The following is a 23,230-nucleotide window of genomic DNA, read 5'->3' as shown; positions in this document are numbered from 1 at the left end:
ATGAAAAAAAGGGTCAGCTATGGACATGGTTGTTGGACAAGGCACACAAAGGACTCTGTGACAGTCATCAATGATCTGGAGAGGTGTACAAAATGTCTTTATGGAAGGAAGCGAAGGTGTTCTAATGGTGGAGCACACCAGGAATTGTAGGTGAAGTTTATTGCAGTTGAAATCAAAATTTGCCATCTTCTGATAAAATTAAGAAAAATAGTCTTGCTTTTATCATAATCTTCAATATGCAAGTTCTTAAATGTTTTCCTGCATGTAAACGACAGTCATTCGTATATGAAATGGAAATAAACTAGGCTATTGTTGTGTACACAGATATATACACTTGCACTATCAGATATTTTCAAAACAAAGCCTGTTCGTCAATACAGCATAACCAAATGAAGTTAAATAAATATTGAAAACAATTGGAGGTGGAAATAATTCATATTAAACTTTTGAACTTGAAAACAAAATCACAAAATTAAGTAAATCTGTTATTATTATCTCAGTCTTAAGGCAAACCTAGCCTTCGAGGACCGCTTGCATTAGATATGATTGAACCGTTTCTGGGATTGTCAACACTGAAAAATGGTGGATATTCTTTGCAAGATTTCGAAGTGGTAGTTGGGGACTAATGGCCTGCTCAATGCTGAGATGCACAACCATTAACGATCATTAAATACCATGTGAGATGTGCCTCATTGACCCCGGATTGCACCTGGAACTTCAGCTACAAGCAGACGAACAAAAGAGTCTTGCAATAAATGTTGAGAGGTCCACATTTGGGAACTCCAACAAATCATCCTAAATACTAAGAACACATGTATCAATAATAAGTACAGTATAACACAGGAAGTACTACACAACAGCACCTAAAAGAACCAGTCATAGCTGCTTTAAATGCAACACACAGCTCCTAAAAATATTAATTAAATCAAGATATTGTTTGGATTATTTTTATCCCAAGTTTAAGTGATTTATAATACTGTGTGTGAAACCAGTGATAGTTCTGCTCGTTTTTGGTGTGTGTGTATGGGTTTTGCAATGGACCATCCAAAATAGTAACCACACAAATGTGTAGAAAAATCCATCCATCCATAATTTGCTATACCTTATTAGGTTCATGATAAACTGGCACCTCTTCATCAGTATTCATATAAATTCTTGTTGCATTGCAACGACAATGCCAACTTAGCTTTTACCACGTCGAGGTTGTAGATTTAGAGTTATATAATTTAGAAAAGTTTTGTTTGGAAGGTTGTTTTTTTTAATGGAGCACTGATTTGAATTCAGATGAAAGCAGCACCACATTAGACATTAATATCACAATTATGAAAACTGCTAGGTAATTTGCACTCGCAAGGACATCTGCAAGGAAAAAGCAACATTAAACACAATCACCATAATTGGATTGTACAGAAATGCATATTTTTATGTTTTATCTGTGCTTGCCGCAGTACTCAAGTGCTCTCAGACATAAAAATGAGACTGTACTCACTGTAGAGGATGGTGCCTTGTGTAGATCTACTTTTCACAGTCAAATGGAGAATAACGGCGGTGTCCTTGACAGGGAGCGGTACATTATTGCTGTTGTCCGAGAATTGAAGAATGGATGTGAGAGGTTGCAGCTCCAAATAAGATGTGCCATCAAAACATGGGATGTACACTTTGGAATCTGGAAAAACAAAAACAAAATGACATAAATCCTTTTTTTAAGATGAGACATAACTAATCCGAAGAACACTGGAAGCAATCAGTCATCGGCCACAACTTTTGTATGTCGTTGTATCACAATACAATAATGCAAGGACAATCTAAAAAATGAATGGTAATTGGACTGTTCTATTAAGTTGTTAAGTTGATAAGATGCTTTGAAGAGAGGCCTCTGCCCGCCAATGATGATCATCTGGGTGGACTCACCCTCGTTGATACGCTCTTCAGTTGTAACAATGGTGTTAAAGACACCAACGATGTCTGTATTATTTTTTTTAGGCTAAAGTATAAAGACTCTTTGTTAAGGATGAAAGTACGGCACTGTTACTACTCTATGTGAGAGATACTGCAGGTGATGTTGTAAGCCTCCTCCTCTGTTTAAAGATGGTTTCTTAATGTAGATGGCCCAGCAAAGGTGTCAGTTTTCTGCCTTTGCTGCATTGACAGTTTGCCTATTAGCAGCCAGCAATGCTCTGTCAGGGCTTCGCGTGGTTGTTAGTTCCCCCTGATGACAAAGTCTATGACTTGAAGGGGAGCTGAAGGAGGTGTTCATCCAGGTCATCAACTCCACAAGACAATGGTGACACTGTACACCTGGTAGAGTGCTTCAGAGCTTGCTGCGCAAAAAGAGATTGAAAAATGGCCAGCTTCAGCTCAGGGAGTTCTAACCTCAGTGTCCGACATGAAGCAAATGTTAGATGACAGCGTATGATATAAATCACGTGCAGTGGCATTTTTATGTTAAAATATAGGGCAACAACTACTTAGGTAGGGATAAATGCCAGCAAAACTATGGTACTATTTTTTATTGACTAAAATTCCAATCTGTATTTCAATGGCAATGTACCAAACAATGGCGATAATAAAGAGTTGGCTTGATTCATTATGAAACAACTGAAATAAATATATTTCCACAGCCACCGAATTTATGGGGTGAAATAATTTGTCATGTTTTTGTCATTTTTTCATGTAAAGTTGTTGGGGTAGAGAGCTCTGCTACCCAGCACAGCAAAAAAAAAAAAAAAAAAAAAAAGGACAGGGGGCTCTATTTTCATGACCGGTGTGACTCTGGCATGGTGAGGTTTGCGCCTCTGCGGGTGTTAACACAGTCAACTTCAATCATATGCAAACAAAGTGGCTCTTTTCATTCCTTTTAAAAACGAGCCACTAGTCCCGCACTGACATTTTGTACATGGCTGAGCGCAGACAACCACATTTTTCTCAAGAATAAACTGTTTTATCTATCTGGGAGGTTGAAACATGCAAGTACGTTGATACAGAACTGCAAGCAGACCTCCACAGATGGATGATGCAAATTTGGCTGGGGAAAATCTCACAAATAACTCACTTCCTATTTTGGCTGCTAAATACAATCCAACAAAAGAGACAACAAGTTAGTTACATATGAAGTCAGTTATGTTTAGCGTTCATTTAAAGACACTCACTTTCCACTGTCTTTGTATGACCTTCATTGCGTTCATGTGTCTTTTGTGCTCAGGGAGAGTACACAACATAGTTTGGTTTTTACACTTAAACATGAATTGAGAATATTAATAGTATGGACTATAGCACAAATAAATAGCGTTGAAAGCGTAAAACTGTGATGTGCTTATCACACAGTCTGACAAACAAATGAGTCACTTTCATGATGTTTCCCACTTTTTAAATACATGAGAAGTGACAATCCAAAGCAACTGTCAGGCAGGGTTCTTTGTTGGGGATTTTATGTGCACATGACAAGCCTGACATTTGTGATCTCCAAGTCTGGCTGTCTCATGTTAGCACCCTGCATGTCAGTCCATGTCAGTCCTCTAATCTCAGGCCGGTGACTTGTGGATGATTAATAGTTTGACATCAAGAAGCCCAAAATACGGTCATGCCAGTCAGAAGTTTAAGCTATGATAAATTGTTTCTTCAAAGATGAGGTGGCTGGTCCAAGATCTTCCCAAAGATATTGTGTCAAACAGTCAATTGAAAGCTATGTGATCATAGGATTAGTTGGGGACTAAATGGCTTTGAAGAAAAGATGTAGTCATAAAAGACAAAGCCACCGAGGCGGGAAATTATTCAGTCTGTATTGATTATGACCTGCTTCTACGGCTCATTACCTTATGTCCTTATTTCTTGAATTTCTGAAGGTCTGATGTAGGATGTTGGCTGAGAGGGGATCATTCAAATGAAAGGTGATTGCAGGTTTGTCCCATTTATGTCTTTTCAAAAAGTTCTACCTTATCAGGAGGTTATATCAAAAAGTATGCTACCTTTAGATATTCTGTGTCATACATTAATGTAACCTATTTCCAAAATATGTAGGGCATTTCAAGTATTTTTGTTCTCGTGGCCTCCAAGAACCTAAGACAATTCTTATCGCGAACAGGAGGCAACACCAAAAGAATTGTAAACTATAAAAAGTTTATTTGGAAATATGAGAGACCCAGTAGCATTTGAAGCTGATCCTTATGCTGACATTTTTGGTAATGTCACAAATTAAGACAACATTTTTGGGCAACTTTAAGGTCCACATTTTGGTCAAATTCAATTTGTTAGACTTACAAGGCAAATTTCAAGGCTGCACTGGACATTATTTTTTAAAACAAGATACAATTGCCTTGACAGACAGGAATTTATCCAAATGTTTTGCTGAGGATTTTGTTTTATAATTGTGACAGTTTGTCATATCTGGCATCACCAAAGATATTGCAGATTTTGGTGTCATTTTGCCGAAAAAAAAAAGCCTCCCTTTTGTAAAAATAAAGGCACAACAATTGAATGTGGAGTATAACCTTTACATGGTTTTTATATTGGCCCAACAACATTCCGAGTGGCAGTGACATGCAAAGACAACAAGACTGTGACCATCAGAGAAATGGCACAACCATTTCAGTACACTGACTGATGTTTCAAGTGGACTTCATTCAGGGGTAGACACAAATAACTCGGTTGCTTTTAAAAGGCAGCCATTTGCAAAAAAATAAAAAATAGCCGCAGCTCAGCTCAGTCTCATTAACTGATCAAGTGGCTGAATCTGAAGGAGCCGAAAGCATGCACCTCTCTTTTAATACCTAACGCTGTGCAGTATATGAGGGATTCCAAAACTGTGCCATTCAGCAGGTATACTTGATTTATTTAGATGAAATAATTTGTCCAAAATAAACAATAATAAAACAAAAACAAAAACAAGTATACAATATGCACTTCAGAAATCAGATCAACAATCTAGCTTTGTGCCCCTGGCAACTGGGATGTTGAAGGTCTGAAAACATTTGGGAAATGTTGCTGTATACCATAACCATTTCTGGTTGGATCTCAATAAATACGAATATTGTGGCAGATGTATTTCACTTCAGTACTTCAATATAAAAACTGAAACTCCTGCTACACCGTACATTATATAGATGCTTAAACAAATATAAAAATACTTTTCAAAAGGCTTATTCCTCCTTAATTTCTATATTCAAAATCAAGGTTAGTGTTTTTTCATATTCAAATTTCTTAAGACTGTGATTTTTAAAAATGTTTTAGCTTCAAGCTATAGACAAAACATAAAATCTGGATATACTGTGTGGAGTGAAATAATATAATATACGAGTTTCACTTTTTGAATTGAACTACATAATAACTACTACATAAATTAAGTTTGTACACAATATTCTATTTTTTTATATCCACCTGCATGTATTGCGTGGAAAAATTAATACGCCAAAATACCTAAAAACAAATTAAAAAAAAAAGTAACTTGAGAAAAGTCAGTTGAAAATATTGAAGAGAAAACACTGAAAATAATCAGAGAAGGATTTGACCTTTGACCTAAGTTATGGTGTACTGGCTTTACAATTTTCAGAAGCAGCACACCCACGAGCGCAGTACATTTTGCTGCTGTCACAGTATTTCTAATATAATGTCATCCTGTAACACAGAACAACGCAAATAAATATTCAAACATGTAAATTGTGCGTCTACTTGGAACAGTTGAAGATTTGCATCCCACATGCTGCTTTCAGGCTTTTAACACCATGTTTAAATGGATAAACAAACAAACAAGACAGATTTGGGGTGAAAACAGATATCTATGCATAAATACATTTTACATTGCTGTCTTGTATCACCGAGGCAAGCATACTGCAGGTGTAGGCACATTATACATATCTCATTGATATCAGTTTGATTTAACATTAATGTAAGCAGCCTGTGCATGTGTCCCCTGGAAGTAAGCAAACAAAGGTTACAGGATGCAAGTCAGCATTTAGAAGACAAGTCAATGTCATTAGTTCCATGCCAAGATGACGTCTGGATAAACAACAAAGAGCAGCGATGACTTTGTTTCTTCTCTCGTGGCTATCACTTAATTTAACGGGATGTGAGGACAAGGTTGTCAGCGAGCAAAGCTGCCATGGCGACACACGTGCAAAGGCTTTGTCAGCATGTAAACAGCCCATGGACTTCTTCTACAGGCCACTGCAAGCAGGGAGTGCAAAGCACAGCAATGGATGAGTGTTCATATGAGATTGGAATGTGTTAAACCTGAGAGACTGCATGGACTGCTTTTGAGAAAGGGACAGTTCTTACAAAGTCAGCAGAAATTAATCTGAAGGCCCACTGCTGGTCTTTAAAGGGAAGCTTCATGGAACTGAGAATTTGTTGCGTAAGCAAGAACTTTCTTTCTGGCAATGTGAGAAAATGGTGGAGTTCAACACGATATAAAAAGGACATACACATTTTTATGTTTCATTTTAAAAAAGCGGTCATTTAGGTATAATCATTATTGTAATTAGAACTACGAAACTCTGGGGTCCTATAACTTTATGACATGCATAATAACACGATGACAAAAAATGCTTACACACAACAATCAAAAACTGTCACGGCATCATTTTAGTGTGCAGTTACCGTAAGTATGTGCAAACTATGTGCAGAAATATTAGTACAGATGCTCGTGCTAACCTAAGATGAACAGTGTTCTTGCTGGTCCACAAGACCACTAAAGTAGGGAACAATCTCTCGACTACAACCAAACATATCATTATAATGATTTTGCAACTATTATTTTAGGTCTAATTTATTGACTGAATAAACAGGCAACATAATTAGTCTAGAGAAGTTGTCAGTTATACATATTATCGTGTTCACATATTTGGTATGAATGATTTTTTGTGAAGGGAGAATCAATATCTTGTAGTAGATTTGTTTTGTGCATGTGTGTTTTTCTACTCTTTTGAACCATATCTAGTAAATTGTGTCGCAAAAAGAAATATTTGTGAAGGGGACGGTTGAGAGTTTGGGCTGAATGATGAGCAAGTGCCGCAAGGTCGCATTCTCATTCAGGAATGGTTCAAGCTGATTATATGGATCTTTCATTTCATTAATCATGTCGTGAATAATTCACATCACTCAAAATTTCTAATGCAGCGGACTCTATTCTGCCTCGATGTGAAACCTATTACCCAAAGAGGCTCAGCATATATTAACCAACATTACTAGCTGTCTGTCTCTTGAAGATACCACTGTTGAGGTCATAATAGAGTAGCTTTACAAGTTTCTTTTTACTGAGTGTGCAAAGTGGGAAACTCTCAGCTCACAACAACAACAACAACAAAATTATATATACACATTACAACACCTTTCTCACAAAATGTTCCAGTAAAATGAAGCGGGCAGAGGCAGGAAGGCATATCTTTGCCAGGTTGTTGCAGCTCCTGACACGTTCCCCCATTGAGGCAAACACCATCACCACAAATTTCATGCTGGGAGCGTTTTGGTGCTTCAGCGAGTGCGGTTGTGTTGACACTGTTGGTCAGTCAAATGAAAAAAAGACTCATACTGATGGTCAACATGCAAACTGTGTGAGTGGTTGAAAATATACTCAAATCCATCCATTATCACTTAGATAATACCAAAATGTAACAGACATCAACACAATCAATTATAATAGCAAAATGATTAAACTTTGAAAATACCAACTAAGAAACCAGTTTCTTTCTCCATTTTGGATTTATCAAGTGATGACAACTGATGTGTGAAAATTCTTTACCTGCATGTGCCTATATTGTTGCTGGTGATCGCATCGGATGTGTACAAACTTCTGACTTCATTAAATTCAATTATTTCAATGCAGCCGGTAAAGTTGTAGAAAGGCCTTGCAGTCTAAGGGAGGAGAAGAAAAAAATCCTCAACATTTTGATCCCAAAATAAACATTTTAAGATCTACTTGCAAGAGTTTTCTTTCTTTTTCATTATTATTGTAAGTGCTCAAACAGAAGAACGTGTGTAATATTCAGTAAATACAACCTGTTGCTTTTGCAGAGTAGCAATCACATGTAATTCAAAATGAGAGAGTTAAGGACCAATTGAAATTTCCGTTTTAAGATTTTCTTGATGTCTTCAGAGGTTTTCAAGGATCCAACACATGAACATGAGTGCTTTTCAATTCTTACCTGATTGGCCAAGTATCGTCGTGGCAGACCGCCTATGAAGATATGGTTTGTTCTTTGTATGATGTGTCCCAATCCCAAATTAGTTGCTGCACTTTTGATTTTCTCATGGCTGGAAAGAGTTATTTCAGCCTCACAAGGAGCCAGGTTTTGTCTAATAAGAAGTGAGACACATAAGGGCAATTATTGAGGCGGTCACATTGACAACCTTGTAAGTCCACTCCACATCCTTCCAAATGTAACGCTGGTGGGCTAAGGCTAATAGGACTGACTACTGCCAAGGTGCCTCATAATATGGGGCATACAGAAAAGGATTGACTAGGGAAACACGGACTGGGAATAATTGCACAGTGAACCAGAAATAAGAAATATATCGAAAATATTTTCAAGTTGTATAATTTAAAATTATGTATTTATAATTATAAATCTATACAACTGTAAATATTGGATTTATAAGAATACATTTACTATAAATAATCAGATATAATTGACAAACATACACACAAAAAAAAGGAATCCTTTACAATAATGTAGGGAACAAAATGATCTTTCCATGGTTGTGAAATTTCAGTTCAACGTTCTGTAAGGGTTTTTTTTTACTTTTGTTATAGTTCAGTTCATCAGTAACGCTTTGCAGCAGTGGTTGGGTAGTTTGCCATCAAATTGTTGCAGAATTCTGACGTAAAACAAAACCAAAAAAATTGCAATTAGCATAATAAATTATTCATTATTAGCTTAAACTGTTAGTTTGTTTTCAGTCGTTATACTGTATTTTAGTTTTATTGTTTATTAAAACCCTTGCTTCGGGTCCCTGGGATTAACCTCTAATAAAAAGTTTCTCCTCAAATGAAGTCACTGATTAGCAAAGAAAAAAAGTTATTTCGAGCCATGTTTTATGAACCCTCACAATGACCAAGGACTGTTGATGATGATGAGGACTGTTAAAATACCAACACTAATTGAATAAGGAAATATATTTTTAATAAAGCATCTTGAAGGCACTCAAGCCACAGATTACCCTCCTCAGCTCCGGATACCCCTTATTAACTGAGTGGAAGTAAGGAGGTCCACGCAGCAATCTAGTTAGATTTGCTTAGCCTTCACTTTGCAAACAGTTGCATATGCCGGTTAAATACTTGGGGCACCAACTCCAAGCTGTGTTAAGTCCTTCCTCAAGAGCTTGCTTGCATCGAACGGCGGTTAATTTAGAAACATTCTGATAGAAGGGCCTGGCCAGCAGCCAGAGGGCAGTGGTACACACTGTCCTTGAGAACCTATCCCCACCGGGTTTCTATTTAACATACTGAAAAGTGTCTTTGACGGGAAGATATATTAAAAGTCTATAATGAGTTCGGCGGTGAGGATGACCATGGTGTTGTAGCTTTGGGTCAAATCAGACAAAGATGGACGGAGCCCGCTATCAGACAATTACAAAGTATTTGCTTTGTGACACCTGCAACCATTTTTCCACGCTCCTGACCCTCTAGTTATGACAGCTCTCGTTCTCAAAATGTCTCCAAGGGTTCAGTACAGAACATTATGATGGATTCTTACCACTGTTGTATTTTTCTTGCAGGAAAAAAACAGGGGGTGGAGCCTTGCAGCCCTTGAACTTGATTGGCTGATAGGTACGCACTTACCTATTTAGGCCAGGGTTGTTTCTTCAGGGGAGAAGGCGAGGGGGGCGCAACCTTGACAGCTTGCTCCAAGATCATTTCAACAGTTTTTTTTGATAACAACTACATTAGTATGACTTACATATTTATTCATTTTAATGTTTAATTAAAAAAGAGAAAAAAAAAAATCCAATCCTATTTTTCTTGCTGTTTCTCCTCCACTATTCCTGTTGCTGTTTTTAAAATTGACACTACAAAGTGACTAATCTTACAATGTACAGAAAGTTATTCCATCATTCTTTGTCATTTCATGGCAACCCTGAATTCACTGAACAATGCCATAGAAGGTTTTGTATTCATTTGTACTCATACACTATAAATTTCAAACATTGGTATTGTTGTATCTTTATACATTTTTGTACATGCAATGTGTATTGGCAAGAAGAATAAGAGTATAATATAGGGAAAACACACATTGCTTTTCACTTTTATTATGTCAAGGAATGACTGCGGAGGCAGCCTTGCTCTGGTGTTAAATCATGTTTTTTTTTCATGACGTACTTTTCCTGCCTTTTAATACTAGTGACACTTAGTCATGGGTTATGTGCCTTGTTCAAGGACATTTAAAACTGGAAGCTCATCAACAACCAGTTCTAATTTCCAAGTTTTGGTCCTTTGAAAAAAATGAGTGGATTTTCTATCACAACAATTACAAAATTAACACATAATTAAAAATCAAACAGGGCGGCACGGTGGCCGACTGGTTAGCACGTCCACCTCACAGTTCAGAGGTCGTGGGTTCGATCCCGGCTCTGGCTTCCCTGTGTGGGGTTTGCATCTTCTCCCCGTGCCTGTGTGGGTTTTCTCCGGGTACTCCGGTTTCCTCCCACATTCCAAAAACATGCATGGTAAGTTGATTGGACTCTATAAAATTGCCCCTAGGTGTGATTGTGAGCGCGGATGTTCGTCTCTGTGTGCCCTGCAATTGGCTGGCAACCAATTCAGGGTGTCCCCCGCCTACTGCCCGAAGACAACTAGGATAGGCTCCAGCGCACCCGCGACCCTTGTCAGGATAAGCGGTATCGATATTGGATGGCTGGATGGATAAAAATCAAACAATAGCATTGGTAAGGGACTGCCAAAATGGTTATTACAGTTGTGGAATAAGCAATATTATTGAGAAGATTGCACCAAGACTCAAGAACAATATCTTTACTTTAGGATTTGCAGCTTTAATTTAAATCATTTAAACATTAATTTTGTGCTTGGCTTTTGATTGCTAATCTTTTCATCATGAAAAACTACAAATTAAGACTTAAGAACAACCAATAAAGCATTCCCGTTGATCACTAATGCTTTTTAATGGCAGCATTGTGGCATATGATTCAGTTCTTTGAAATGTAGGCTTGTTTGTAATAAAATATAAATTCCTTCTCCTATGCTCCCTTGATTTTACTTACAGTCATTAATTTGAACAAATGCTTCAACACTTGACACAAGTGGATAACTAGGGATGGGAAGTGAATACAACCTGAGGTGCTAATGCCATTCAACCATATTTTGTATGTTACGTAAAGCTAAGAAGCTTATGATATGAATAGGCTTCTTCCTCATTATGAAATATTATTGCCACGGGCAGATGTGTTTATTTACAAACCCAAGTCAGAACTGTAAATTGAAATTACCACTCCTAAACACAAGCTTTTCAGGGACATGATAATCCCTCACAGTGAATTGGAATTCATTTAAAAAGAACATACCTGATGTTGACAATGTGCACTTTGCCGTCATCAACATGAATTTGTGTGTTAATCCATGCAACTTCATCCCCTTCATTGCAGGAAAAGACATACTGAAACAAAATTATGAGAAATCTATCTGTGGATGTGAGCAACCTCTCCATGAATTACTGAATACAGGTGCTACCCGAAAATTTTGAATGTCACGTAAAACTTGTTTGATTTTGGCAATTTATCATAAAAGATGAAACCAACAATTTGTATTGAGCTATTACATGCAAATGGACATATCTCAAGCAGTTCCTTGCTGTAACTTTGCTGATTAAAATTATCATCTGCACAAACCACAAACTGCAATGCTTCAGTTTTGTAGGTTCAAAGTGTCAAATTCTAAACAGGAAACTAATCCAAAAGGGTCCTGAGTCACTTATATAATACGTCAAACCCACCTTTAAAGTTGCATTGGAGAAAAACAACAACCTTTTCAGGATATTCTAATCTCCTAAGTAATACCTGTACGCTCACTGGCACAAAATGAGCAACACCTGCATTCCATGTAAAATAATGCTTTAAATGCACAAGTATTTGTCTTCCATATACATGCTGTCATCATCTAAAAGTTTTACCTGAAGCATCCCATCCATGACAAAGAGTTCCATGAAAATGAAACCTCTCTTATCCGGTCCTTGGCCCACATAAACAATAGTTCCATGGTCGGCTTGAGTCTGAAATCTCACAGTTACGTTGCTGATTGTGCTGAGGTCAATCCCTTCAAACTCCAGGTAAGAATTTCCAAAATACTGGACATAGTTTGAATCTAAGGGGATACAAATAGAGATGGTGAAATGATGGAAAAGATTTGTACATCTTTATTGTGAATTCTGCAGTGATCCATGATTCATCCCTGAATGGAGGAATCATTTGTCCACCCACTTTCACCAGAGAGCGGCGGGTGCTCTGGGTGATCTTATGGAACTTCATGGAACAGCTTCCATGCCTAGCTGAGAAGATGTGAGACAGACTTGAACTTGCTGTTTGTATTCCTCTGAGTCTCTTGCTACAGCTTTGTTGCAGCCTAAAATGTAAATGTAACCTGTATCCATCAAATAACCTTGGCAACAGAAATAGAATACAGCTGAAAGACACATAAGAGAAAACGCAGAAAACTTGAGCAAGGAACCAAGAGTAGATCGCTTTTATTTGAAAAGAACTGCAAAGAATTCTACATTCTGCAAATCTTTTTCCTCCTTTTTGCTCACTGTCGAGGCAAAGTGAAACCCATCTTATTCACTGGGAAAGCTGTTAAGCATGCAAATGGCACAATCTCAGGAGAGAGAAGCCGAATGTAGTCCTGCACATTTATTACATGCCGAGTTTTATCGAGGAATAACTTGTTTTGTATCATCCGTAAGAGTATGCAATTATGGGACACTCCTGTTAAAGTATCCCTGCTTATTATCCCTGCGTATTGAGCGGAGAGTGACGCACACCAACTTAAACGACAGGCTCGGACTTGCATTAGGGGTACTCATGCTCAATATAGTTCTCATTTGAAAGAAACCGTGCAATCTGTTACTGAGAGTCTGAAGTCAAAAGCAGGGAGTGTGTTAACTTGAAAGCATTTCTGGATGCACCTGTCTCATGCTCTGTCTGTTCTTATCTGCGGAGAGGGAGAAAAAAAACATTAATTACACTAGAGAAATCAGCATAGCTCCTTTTAAGTTGTTGCCATGATTAATCGAGCAAGCACAAGTGAGACCGCTATCAATATTTGTTACACGTCAAGTCGTAATAGGCCGGCAAGCACTTTTGATCTGACAGCGTGCTCCTCAGGGCATTTAGAAAGAATGTTTACCTAAATATCCCATTTGAACTGGGAAGCTATAGGACCAATACCCCAAGGTAAAACCACTGACAAAAAAGAGAATCATGAGGCGCATACATCCTGTGATCTGTGAATTAATGAGGATAAACCAACAATGCAACGATGCAGTGCTGTGTTCTTCACTCCTGGCAATACAAGTTGCCAGTGCTGATGATGTAAAATTACCCCTCAGAGACAAAGCTTTTCATTCATCTTAAAGCCTTGTTTAGTCTGAAGTCGTCTTTGATGCAGTGCTGCTGCATGGAAGCAGTCTCGTACCTCATTAACACCAGCTTCACCTTCAAAGGTCTCCTTTTTTTAAACTGTTTTCTTAGATTTGTACGTACATTCACGACTCAACAATTTTATACAATCCAATCCAATCCAATCCAATACAACTTGATTTATATAGCGCATTTCATAATAGCTACAGCTGTAACAAAGCACCTTACATAAAAATAACAAAATAGCAATAATATACAAGTGAAAGCAATAAATCAAAACACAAATTACTATGTACAGTAGACACCGGAAAACAGCAGAAAACTGTCAGTCTCACGTCGGATCAAAAGCCAAAGAAAAGAAATGTGTCTTCACATGCGTTTTGCAAATGGACAGCGAGTGGACATGCCTAACATTTAATGGGAGGTCATTCCAGAGGGAAGCACCAGCAGCCGAAAAGGCTTGATCCCTTCTGAGGCAACGCTTAATCCTCGGCACCTCGAGCGGCGTCTGGTCCGCAGACCTGAGGCACCGTGAAGGTGCGTAGGAGTGGAGGAGTTCAGAGAGGTATGCCGGAGCAAGGCCATGAGAAGACTTGGAAACAAATAGAAGCATCCTCAAATGCACTGGGAGCCATTGAAGGGAGGCCAGAATTGGGGTTATGTGCCCCATCTTCCGAGCTTCAGTTAGGAGGCGAGCAGCAGCATTTTGGACCAACTGGAGACGCTTGAGAGAGGACTGGCCCACTCCAAAATAAATTGCATTATAATAATCTAGCCGAATTTGACTCTCTGGAATGATCTCCTGTTTTTTTTTCTTTGTGATCTCCTGTTTTTCTCTTTGATTGTTTTCTGATTTGTTGATTGATTGTGACACACTGATGAAATATTATATTTGTTCTTGCTGTCCACAATAGCATCACGTTCCTTTATTGTTCATGGGAGAGTGGCAGTGTATAGTATGTAGGGACATTTATCTTGTGCATTAATCTGTCCCATGCTTTTATTAGGTGTGATTATCTAGTGAAGATGTATCTACATCCATTTCCCACACTGTTTGTACTCATTAGGGATGCGGGTTAGCTGAAGCTTTTCCCATCTGATTTCTGGTGAGAAGTGGGGTTATAATCTCAACTGGTCGCCAGCCAATTGCAATTGCCAATTGCGTTCATTGACAAACAACCATTAATGCTCCCATTCACACCTATGGACAATTTTGAGCCTACCTAACATGCATGTTTTTAGAACATGGGAGGAAGACGATGTACCCAGAGAAAACCTATGCATGTAACGGGGAGAACATATAAACTACCACTGGAGCCGAAATTCGGAACCCAAACCTTAGAAAAGCAGCAGACGTGTAATCAACTATGTTATTATGCTGTTGGAAAGCATACACCATTTTGAAAACTTACTATGCAAACTATAGTTATGGTTATATTTACAGATTTAAAGCAATATCGATCATGAATTGCTGACATGGAGTTCATCTTGACGGTAGTCTGTTCAAAGGCCTTTTCCTCTTTTAAAAGAAAGAACAAACATTTTCTCAGTGGGAATATGAATCTTTTTGAGCCAGTCTAATTACATCTTGTCCTGATACACGTCTATTAAGGAGGTGAAAGGAATGATATAAGTCACACGTTCATGTCATGTCTGTCATGAAGGTGACGCCAGCGATGTGTCAGTGAGTGAATGTCAGGTTGTAGCACAAGCTATCCCATTGTGAAAAAAATACATATACAGTCAATTTTTGGTAGGATGTGAGCTTGAGAACCATTATTGTAAGGCGGGACCTTACCTGATGACTTTTAATTGATATAGACTTTATGTCCCATTTATTTAAAAAACCCAGGGTGTAAGTCCTGGTTCGTCCCTGATTTATCAGTTAATGGAATAGACTGACTGATTGAACTTGTCACAGGACAGAGATAAAATACTGTGAAGGACCATTCTTGGACTCTTGCGATTTCTGTGCCTCGAGGGGAGGCAAAAGGTCATTCATTACGCTCAAAATTTGCTGAAAAAAAATCTCTTGCTCTGAAGATAGGTGACAGAAGAAACCACTGCTGAATGTTATATGGCAGAAAACTGCATCCTCCGTGTTACAGTTCTTTTTACTTTATAATTATATCCTTGGACTTCAAGATCTGTCTATTTATATTTTTGTTGAATGGATTTAAATAATAAATAATACTCATAATTCATAGGACTTCCTTCAGGCTGTCTTTCATTCACGAGCATTCCAAACGTGAGTGTAGCCATGACTCACTGGCAAAGTCGTGAAACTGGAAGTGAAAACAAAATGCAATATTTTACAATGAACACATTTCCAAACACAGGAAAGCTTTTGAAATACATGGAGGAGAAAAAAATGACAAAAAGACTGATTGGCTGATACTATCAGAGAAGATTTAATTTAATACAGGTAATACTGTATGCTTATTATTTTGCTTGCAGTGTACAATGGTGTGGACCTGCATTGCATTTCGCTAATATTCCTCTCTAAGTAGTAGTTGTTGCTATTTTCGACACAGCAGGTCAATGGCATTATTTGTTTGGCCTAGTTTTTGTTTTGTTTGTTTTTTCTACGCTGGATGCCCTTCCTGGCGCAACTTACTTTTTTTTTTTTTTTTAAATCAGGGCACCCGCCCTTAAATCAGCACAGTCAGCACAAAAGCACCAGTACCACTACACTATGAGTGCTTTCTAAGTAGTTAAATAACTTAAATATTACAAACAGTTTGAGGCAGTGCAGTTCTACAGCACTGGAGATACAAAGCAATTCATAAATATTTTGTTGAAATAAAACACCTCTAAACAATCATTCAAACTGTCCTTTGCACTTTATGTAAATAAAGCTTGCGTTGGATCTTCCATCGTTCATATTCCGCTGGTGTATAAGACACGAGAAAGCCAGCATGCCTTGACGGCAGTCAGCTTTTCCCCACCGGCTCTGCCCTCTGAGATCTCCATCATCTCTCAAACTGTGGAGCACAGCATTCTGTGCACAGTGATGGTAGAAAAGGAAAAGGATCGGTCCGTGAAATAAGGTTTGCTGTGTTCAACGGTGTGAATCCAAGTCACTGTACCTCAAAGCCTCTGTTTGAATTCCTATTGACATTGTTGTTGTTCTGTTTTTTTTTTCAAAACACGTTGCAAAGCAGACTGGGATTTAAAGAAGCACCATCTATATCTATTTCAAGCAACACCAAGGGCACGTCTTTCTCTTAGATTGTGACCTAGTTAGATTAACTTGCAGGTTTCCATGCCCTTAAACTTTAAAACTAATTCAGTGTCATTACAAAGTTGTCCGTATATGAGATGGCTTATGAATGCTTGCTTTTCTACAGAAAACACATGTAACCCGCTGTACAAATGCACTTCACCATGGCCCAAGAATGGATCAGGTGTAGCTGGGAAGACTCCATTATGTTTGGCCCAGAGTGAATTTCAGCGTGTCACACTGAATTGGTTCAAGCTCGTCTGTGTTCAATAGGTCTGCTTAACTGCTCTGCTGCTTTGTGAACAGTTTCAAAGGTAAGGCAGACCTCATCTGTCAAGAAGAAACAATCTGCCTCCCCTCTCAACACAGCACAATTCAACAGCAATAACGTATGAAATATGTGATCTGTACCTTTCATCTGACTGATAAAGCGTGTTGAAATGATTGGACTTTTATCTTTTGTATGAAATCAACATTTTTGCCATATTTTGCCACCTGATTAAACACGAGTCTGGTCAGGGCCAATCAGGGTTAGAGACGTTGCTCAAGGGTGCCTCAGTGATGTTCCTCATCGAGATGTACCAGCCTGATCCAGGGGATTATGTAGACAACCGTCCAATTTCAAGTTTGCAAATACACACTGAGCACACGATCTTGCTTCACATTCTGAACATCTCCGTATGTACCCAACTCAACCATTTACTTATACTTTACTTTGAAAAGGAGCACTGATTGATGGGTTTTACTTCTCTTCTGACACTTCAAGAGATAGTGGCCCCTTATGCTCAGTACTTCACTCTTCTAATTGGCCATAATGTCAAAGCTATTGCCCACCAACCTGGCATTTTTCCTTAGGTCCCCGACCTTTACCAAATGCATTTGACAAACAAACTACTTGGTAAAGTGAACCATCTGGTCTACCAGAATATTATCATTATTATTCTTTTTTTTCCCCAATTGTTTTTATTTTACAAAAAGAAGAAAAAAAAAACAATATCTGCATAAATGTACACATATATGCACACTTACACAAATAAATAAACAAAACAAAGCGGGTCTCCTATAAAAATATTAACTAAATACAATACATTGTTAGGATCATACAGGAGACATACACATTTTGGCAGTGCACAGTCCTCTTAACATTCCACCCCTTCACTTTTTCCCCTTCTAATTTAAACGTCAAAGACTCGAAAAAAAACAAACACAACCGACAAACAAACCCCCCCCTCCCCGCTTACAAACATTCACTCTCACATACTCACGCACACATACATACATCGACATATTCCTGCTGCGTCCTTCAACATGGGCTCTAAGAAAAACAAACCTAATTTACAAAAGTACAAATAAAAAGTACACACACACATAAAAAATACATCATTTTAACATTGTGTTAACTATTTAAAGGGCATCAAATATTTGCTTCCAAACAAAATCAAACTGTTTTTGTTTTATTTTTGCCTGCTGATATAATTCCCTCAATATTTAAATAATAATTCATTGACAATTTCCATTTATTTATTCCTACAGCATTCATATTTTTCCAATGTTGTGACAATGACTTCTTATAAACTAATGAAGAAAATATTAATTGCCATCTCATAGGGTATTTTATTTGTTTCACATTTTGTAGTAAACAAGTTTCTGGTGTAAATACAAATAGTTGCTTACTAATATTACAGAGCCATCTCTCAATATCAAACCAGGTTTTCTGTACTTTTTCACAATACCAAAAAGAATGAATGAGGAGTCACCCTTACTGCACTTCAAACAAGCAGGAGAAGAAAATAAATCAAACTTATGAATTTTGTCCCTACTATAGTAAATTCTTGTCATTAATTTATACTGAATCAATTGGAGATTTTCATTCGTTGTGGCTGTATAAGTAAGCTGTAAACATTCTTTTCATCTCATTTTGGCATGAAACTCTTTCAAATCCCTATCCCAACCATCATAGATTTTACTTAATAATTCCGTACTACTTTTGGCATTAAGAAATGCATTATAAAGAATATATAATTATTATTCTTTTTAAACCTATCCTGTTTGGCTGCTTATTGACCAGAGCTGGGCATTTTCCTAAAATTTATCATCTTCCGCCGTCTGTCTTTCCACCTTTTTGTCGGAAGGTCGGAACAAATAGTAATCCGGCTATCATATTAAACGGGCTTCCGTTTGCATTTTCGTCTACAAGCTTACTGTATACTCAGTAACAAAGACCAAACTTACTCATCACTATATTAGGCGCCTGCATCTAAAGAGAACCAATACAGGAAATTGATTTAAAATTGGCAACATGTCTACTGAAGGTAATATTGCTGACTTTTTATTGACCCCAACAGAGAACAATATTAACATACGGTGGGATTTGTCAGTTATTATGTGATGGTGGTTGTAAATTACTGATGCTATGATTTACCAAAATCATGAATCTCAATTGATTGTCATGAATTTAGGGTCTTTGCCAAATACAAGGGGTGTAGAGATAGATACACAGTGCACTAATAAAATGAATACGTATTTCACCACCACTTAATCAAAATCTCATAGCACGCTGCGACCTCATTGAGACAGCAACAACATCAAGTAAATCAAAGTGTTTTAATTTGAGTGAGGCCATTTTTCTAGTAGCATCGATCGAGGATTTGATTGTAGGTAATATGTGTCTAGACTCTATAGGTTGGGAGGGGTATGGCGACTCAATACAAGTCATTGCCTTAGGCTCTTTGAATTTTGAAAAACCCAAAATAGGAATGACATTTTTATTGGGAAATAACTGAACTCAGAGAGTGTCCACTCATTCCAAAATGACCAAGAACAGTCAATGGAAATGATGTGGAAAGAATTGATTTGTTTAGAATCCTCTCTCAGTTTTCTGGTACACAATTTGCAGACCACCTGCTTCCTCATTTCCATTGTTTTTTCTCTGCAGATGCACAAACGCAAAATTTAAAAAAAATACACGAGACAGTGCATCAATCCAAGCACCACATGAATCTGGAATAAGGCAAGCAAAAATACTGATCCAACCTTTCATGCTTGTGAGTCAGGAATTAAACCGTTTCAATCTGTAAAGCACCATAAGGACACTGCAGTAGGACACATAAAGTGTGGTTTTATACCTGTGGATTGCTCAGCTGTCGACGAAGGGCTGAGTGTTTGTGTTTGCACACGTGGTGTAAAGCCGCGAGTGATGTTCTTGAGTGCAGTCTCCAAGGGAACAGCATCCGTTGCAGGAGGGAGGCAGGTGACCTTGTTGATGCCATCTACACAGGAATGTGCTTCTGGACATGGATTTAAGAGGCAATCATCATAGTTGTGCTCACAGTTCCTCCCCTGTGTATGCAGAATAAACAGCCTGTAGACGTGAGTTTGAAATGAAACCCTAACTGTATATAATGTTAACAGTATGAAAACTAAAGTTCGCGTTGAAGAAGTAATATTTAATTATGTGAATTTATGCAAATGTAGTCTCATGCATGAATAGTATTTCAATACTTAAGAGGTTAAGTTTCCAGTGCAGTTTATTTGTTTGTAAGAATAGTCACAGAAAAACTACTTCACCCCTGAACTCTTGGAGAGGGGTGGGGCATAAGGCAAGGAACAACCCATAAGGCAAGGAACAACCCATTTTTTTTCTCATAGGGCATTCGTTGCCAATCTGGGACATTACCATTCTAGCACCTCACTTTAGACTTTATCCTTTAGACATTAACAAGCAGGAATTTGGAGTGTGAGAGGAAGGGAGAGTACCTGCAGAAAATGACAACAGGCACAAGTAGAATGTGCAAATTCAATATGGAAAGAGCCAGTTCCTTTTGACTGTGAGACAGACACACTAAGCACATGCTCCCTTGTTAAATTGTATTACATTTTTTTTCCTCTATTGTCATGAGAGTATCACATTAGAAATGACATGATTTTACTGCAATTGGAGAGGTTTATTTCAATTTGAGTTACCAAATAGGATTCCATGTCTAAAAACGGTGTATTAGTTTCAGGATGCATCAATCTTGATGACAAACGTATCATGACTTCGTTTGGTGCTGATCCAAATTAGTCTTGTTCACCCAGGCGAGAAATTTGCACTCTAGTCGTTGTCAATTTAGTGCAGCATCGGTATTTTATCGGTCCAACAAAGTAATCTTATTGCTTCATAATAAGCATGATTGTCGAGGGAGTTGAGGGTGCAGGAGGATAAAGGTTAATTCTAAAAAAGAAAAAGAATAATAATGGAGAGGCAGAAACAGGTGGGGAGCCTCACCACAAATCCAGGACGACAGAAACAGGTGTAGCCGTAGCCTGGATCACCCTGAACGCATATCCCCTGGTTGCAGGGCTGTGGAAGGCACTCATTAATGTCATCCTCACAGTGAAGGCCTGTCCAACCTGCCAGGAACAAAAGCCCACAGAGTGCACTGGTGAGCCCTGGCTCTCCCACTTCCACCCTCTGAAGTGAATATCAATCAGATGCTCTCACATCGATTTTCTTCTTTTTGGGTTCACACTTATGCACAGACAAGAAAAAGGCTTTCACTAAGAGTATGGGCGCCGCATATATTTTAATGAGGCGCAGAAGTATCGTCTATTTATCACTTTATTTTCGTACTGTGTGACTAGATCGTTCCCCGGAGAAAAGCAGATGACTATTACAAGGTTTGGTAGAATAGTAACTTTACAGGGGATTGTAACCTTTCACAGCACCTTATTCAGTTGCCTTATGTCTAATATAAATGCTCTTTAGGTTTTAAATTGCTTTACATATAGCAAAGTGTACTCCAGGAAAGTGGGACAGAGGAAGACAACATTGCAGTCTTTTCATGAGTAACAAAGGGTTCATGTAACAGACGGCGTGGGCTCGTTGGCTTGATGTCACCTGACAAACCTCCACAATGTGTGAGCGACTTACCTGACCGACAGTGGCAGACGTAGCTATTAATAAGATCTTGGCAAATGGCATCGTTGTGGCAGGGAGATGAGCCACATTCGTTAACTTCCGCTTCACATAAATCCCCCATGAAACCTGCCGGACAGCTAAGAAAACATAATATGTTATTCAACGTGGGAGGCTGTCAGTTCCTTCCACGTTGCTGGCTGAAACCAAGAGATGCTTCATTATTTATTGGAGAGCTTGTTGGCTGTTGTCTTTTTTACTTTCATTCATCTGGGCTTATTAATAAGATTTGTTTGTAATTGGTAGTAGGATACCTTACATCCAGGATTCGTCTAGATATCTGCTTATCTAGCCATCCATTTCTCCACTCATTTAAATAACTAAACATTCTTCAAAGTACGCATTCCTTTTTGTTTTGTTTAATATACATAGTAGTACAGAATTATGTTGTCTCAACCATGGTATCTTGTTATTCCTCCAAATTTGGCCTGCAGTTGCAACATTTTTTCTGATGGACTTGAAGAACTTGATGATTTAAGAAAAAACCCATGGCTTTAGTAAGATCCCTCTGTATGACCTCAGGAACATAAACAGCACTCTCTAATCATATTTTTTGCTGCTGACTTTTTTTTTCATTTTGGCACTTGTGTTGTTAAGTGAGCTGTGTAAGGTACTTTTGATTTCATCATGTACAACAGCAGCAACAGCGAATGAGCAAGTTTTTCATGCGTAACCTCCGAGCTGACCATACATGCACAACAAAGTGATTCTGAGGCTATTTGTTGGACAGGTGCAGACCAGAAATATGCATCACTTCAATCATCATTTTTATAACCAAGAAAAAATATCGCATGAGTGAATTTAATTTCCCACGGAAAATGTGGATCCATCAGATACTTCATATGTGTATTCATATGTAGCATTCAAGGAAAATTGCTTAAGATTTTTTCTCAAATTTCAGTTGAAAAACAAAGGACAATTTTATTAGTATTATTATTTCATAAGTGACAGGTCGTAATGCTTGTTAAACAGGTTCTACTACATATACACACTGCACAATCCTCCGACTAAGCGCAAACAACAACGTTACTACAAATGCAATAATAAGCAAAAAATCTCTTGACAAATGCTGACCAACATTTGTATTCTCATCTTTGCAAAGGCAGATACGGCTCTTATATTGAATATCATTAGATTTGTGAATCTGTGCTGTGTGTATATTAATCAGACTACACATTTATTTGTAAATGCCAAGCAAAGCACGCTTTACCTGCCCGTAATATTCGCACACTCCAGTAGACTTGCCTTGAATTGAATATAAAAATGTAGTCCACTAAATCAATATTGTATGAGAGCAGTGGCCTTTTTGAAGTCATGGTTGTCCTGGATACATTAAAACGTGACACAGACCGTATAGAAGCATACCAGTATAAGGTCAGACAAAGCAATTAACCGTAGGACACCAAGTACGATGCAGAGTCCTATCTCACTCTTACCACATACAACATGTATTTACATGCGTGTCATCACTCAGG

General features: G+C 38.1%; 1 protein-coding gene across 1 annotated transcript in view; it reads right to left on the bottom strand.

The window, feature by feature from the left end:
• eys (EGF-like photoreceptor maintenance factor) overlaps window positions 1-23,230 on the bottom strand; it is a 149,395-nt gene that overhangs the window by 49,298 nt on the left and 76,867 nt on the right. The window contains exons 30-38 of the mRNA XM_086045079.1: window positions 21,711-21,835; window positions 21,066-21,190; window positions 19,924-20,137; window positions 12,114-12,304; window positions 11,509-11,600; window positions 8,136-8,286; window positions 7,733-7,845; window positions 7,322-7,488; window positions 1,490-1,666 (exon numbers count right to left, since the gene is read on the bottom strand). Of these exons, the coding sequence (XP_085901205.1) occupies window positions 1,490-1,666; window positions 7,322-7,488; window positions 7,733-7,845; window positions 8,136-8,286; window positions 11,509-11,600; window positions 12,114-12,304; window positions 19,924-20,137; window positions 21,066-21,190; window positions 21,711-21,835 (1,355 nt within the window). The remainder of the gene's footprint in view (window positions 1-1,489; window positions 1,667-7,321; window positions 7,489-7,732; window positions 7,846-8,135; window positions 8,287-11,508; window positions 11,601-12,113; window positions 12,305-19,923; window positions 20,138-21,065; window positions 21,191-21,710; window positions 21,836-23,230) is intronic.

Source organism: Filicampus tigris, chromosome 11 (genome assembly GCF_054856515.1).
Source record: "Filicampus tigris isolate MCC_2025a chromosome 11, RoL_Ftig_1.0, whole genome shotgun sequence".
Lineage (NCBI taxonomy): Eukaryota > Metazoa > Chordata > Actinopteri > Syngnathiformes > Syngnathidae > Filicampus > Filicampus tigris.
The sequence above is the reverse complement of the archived record's forward strand: the minus strand, read 5'-3'. Positions and strand labels throughout refer to the sequence as shown.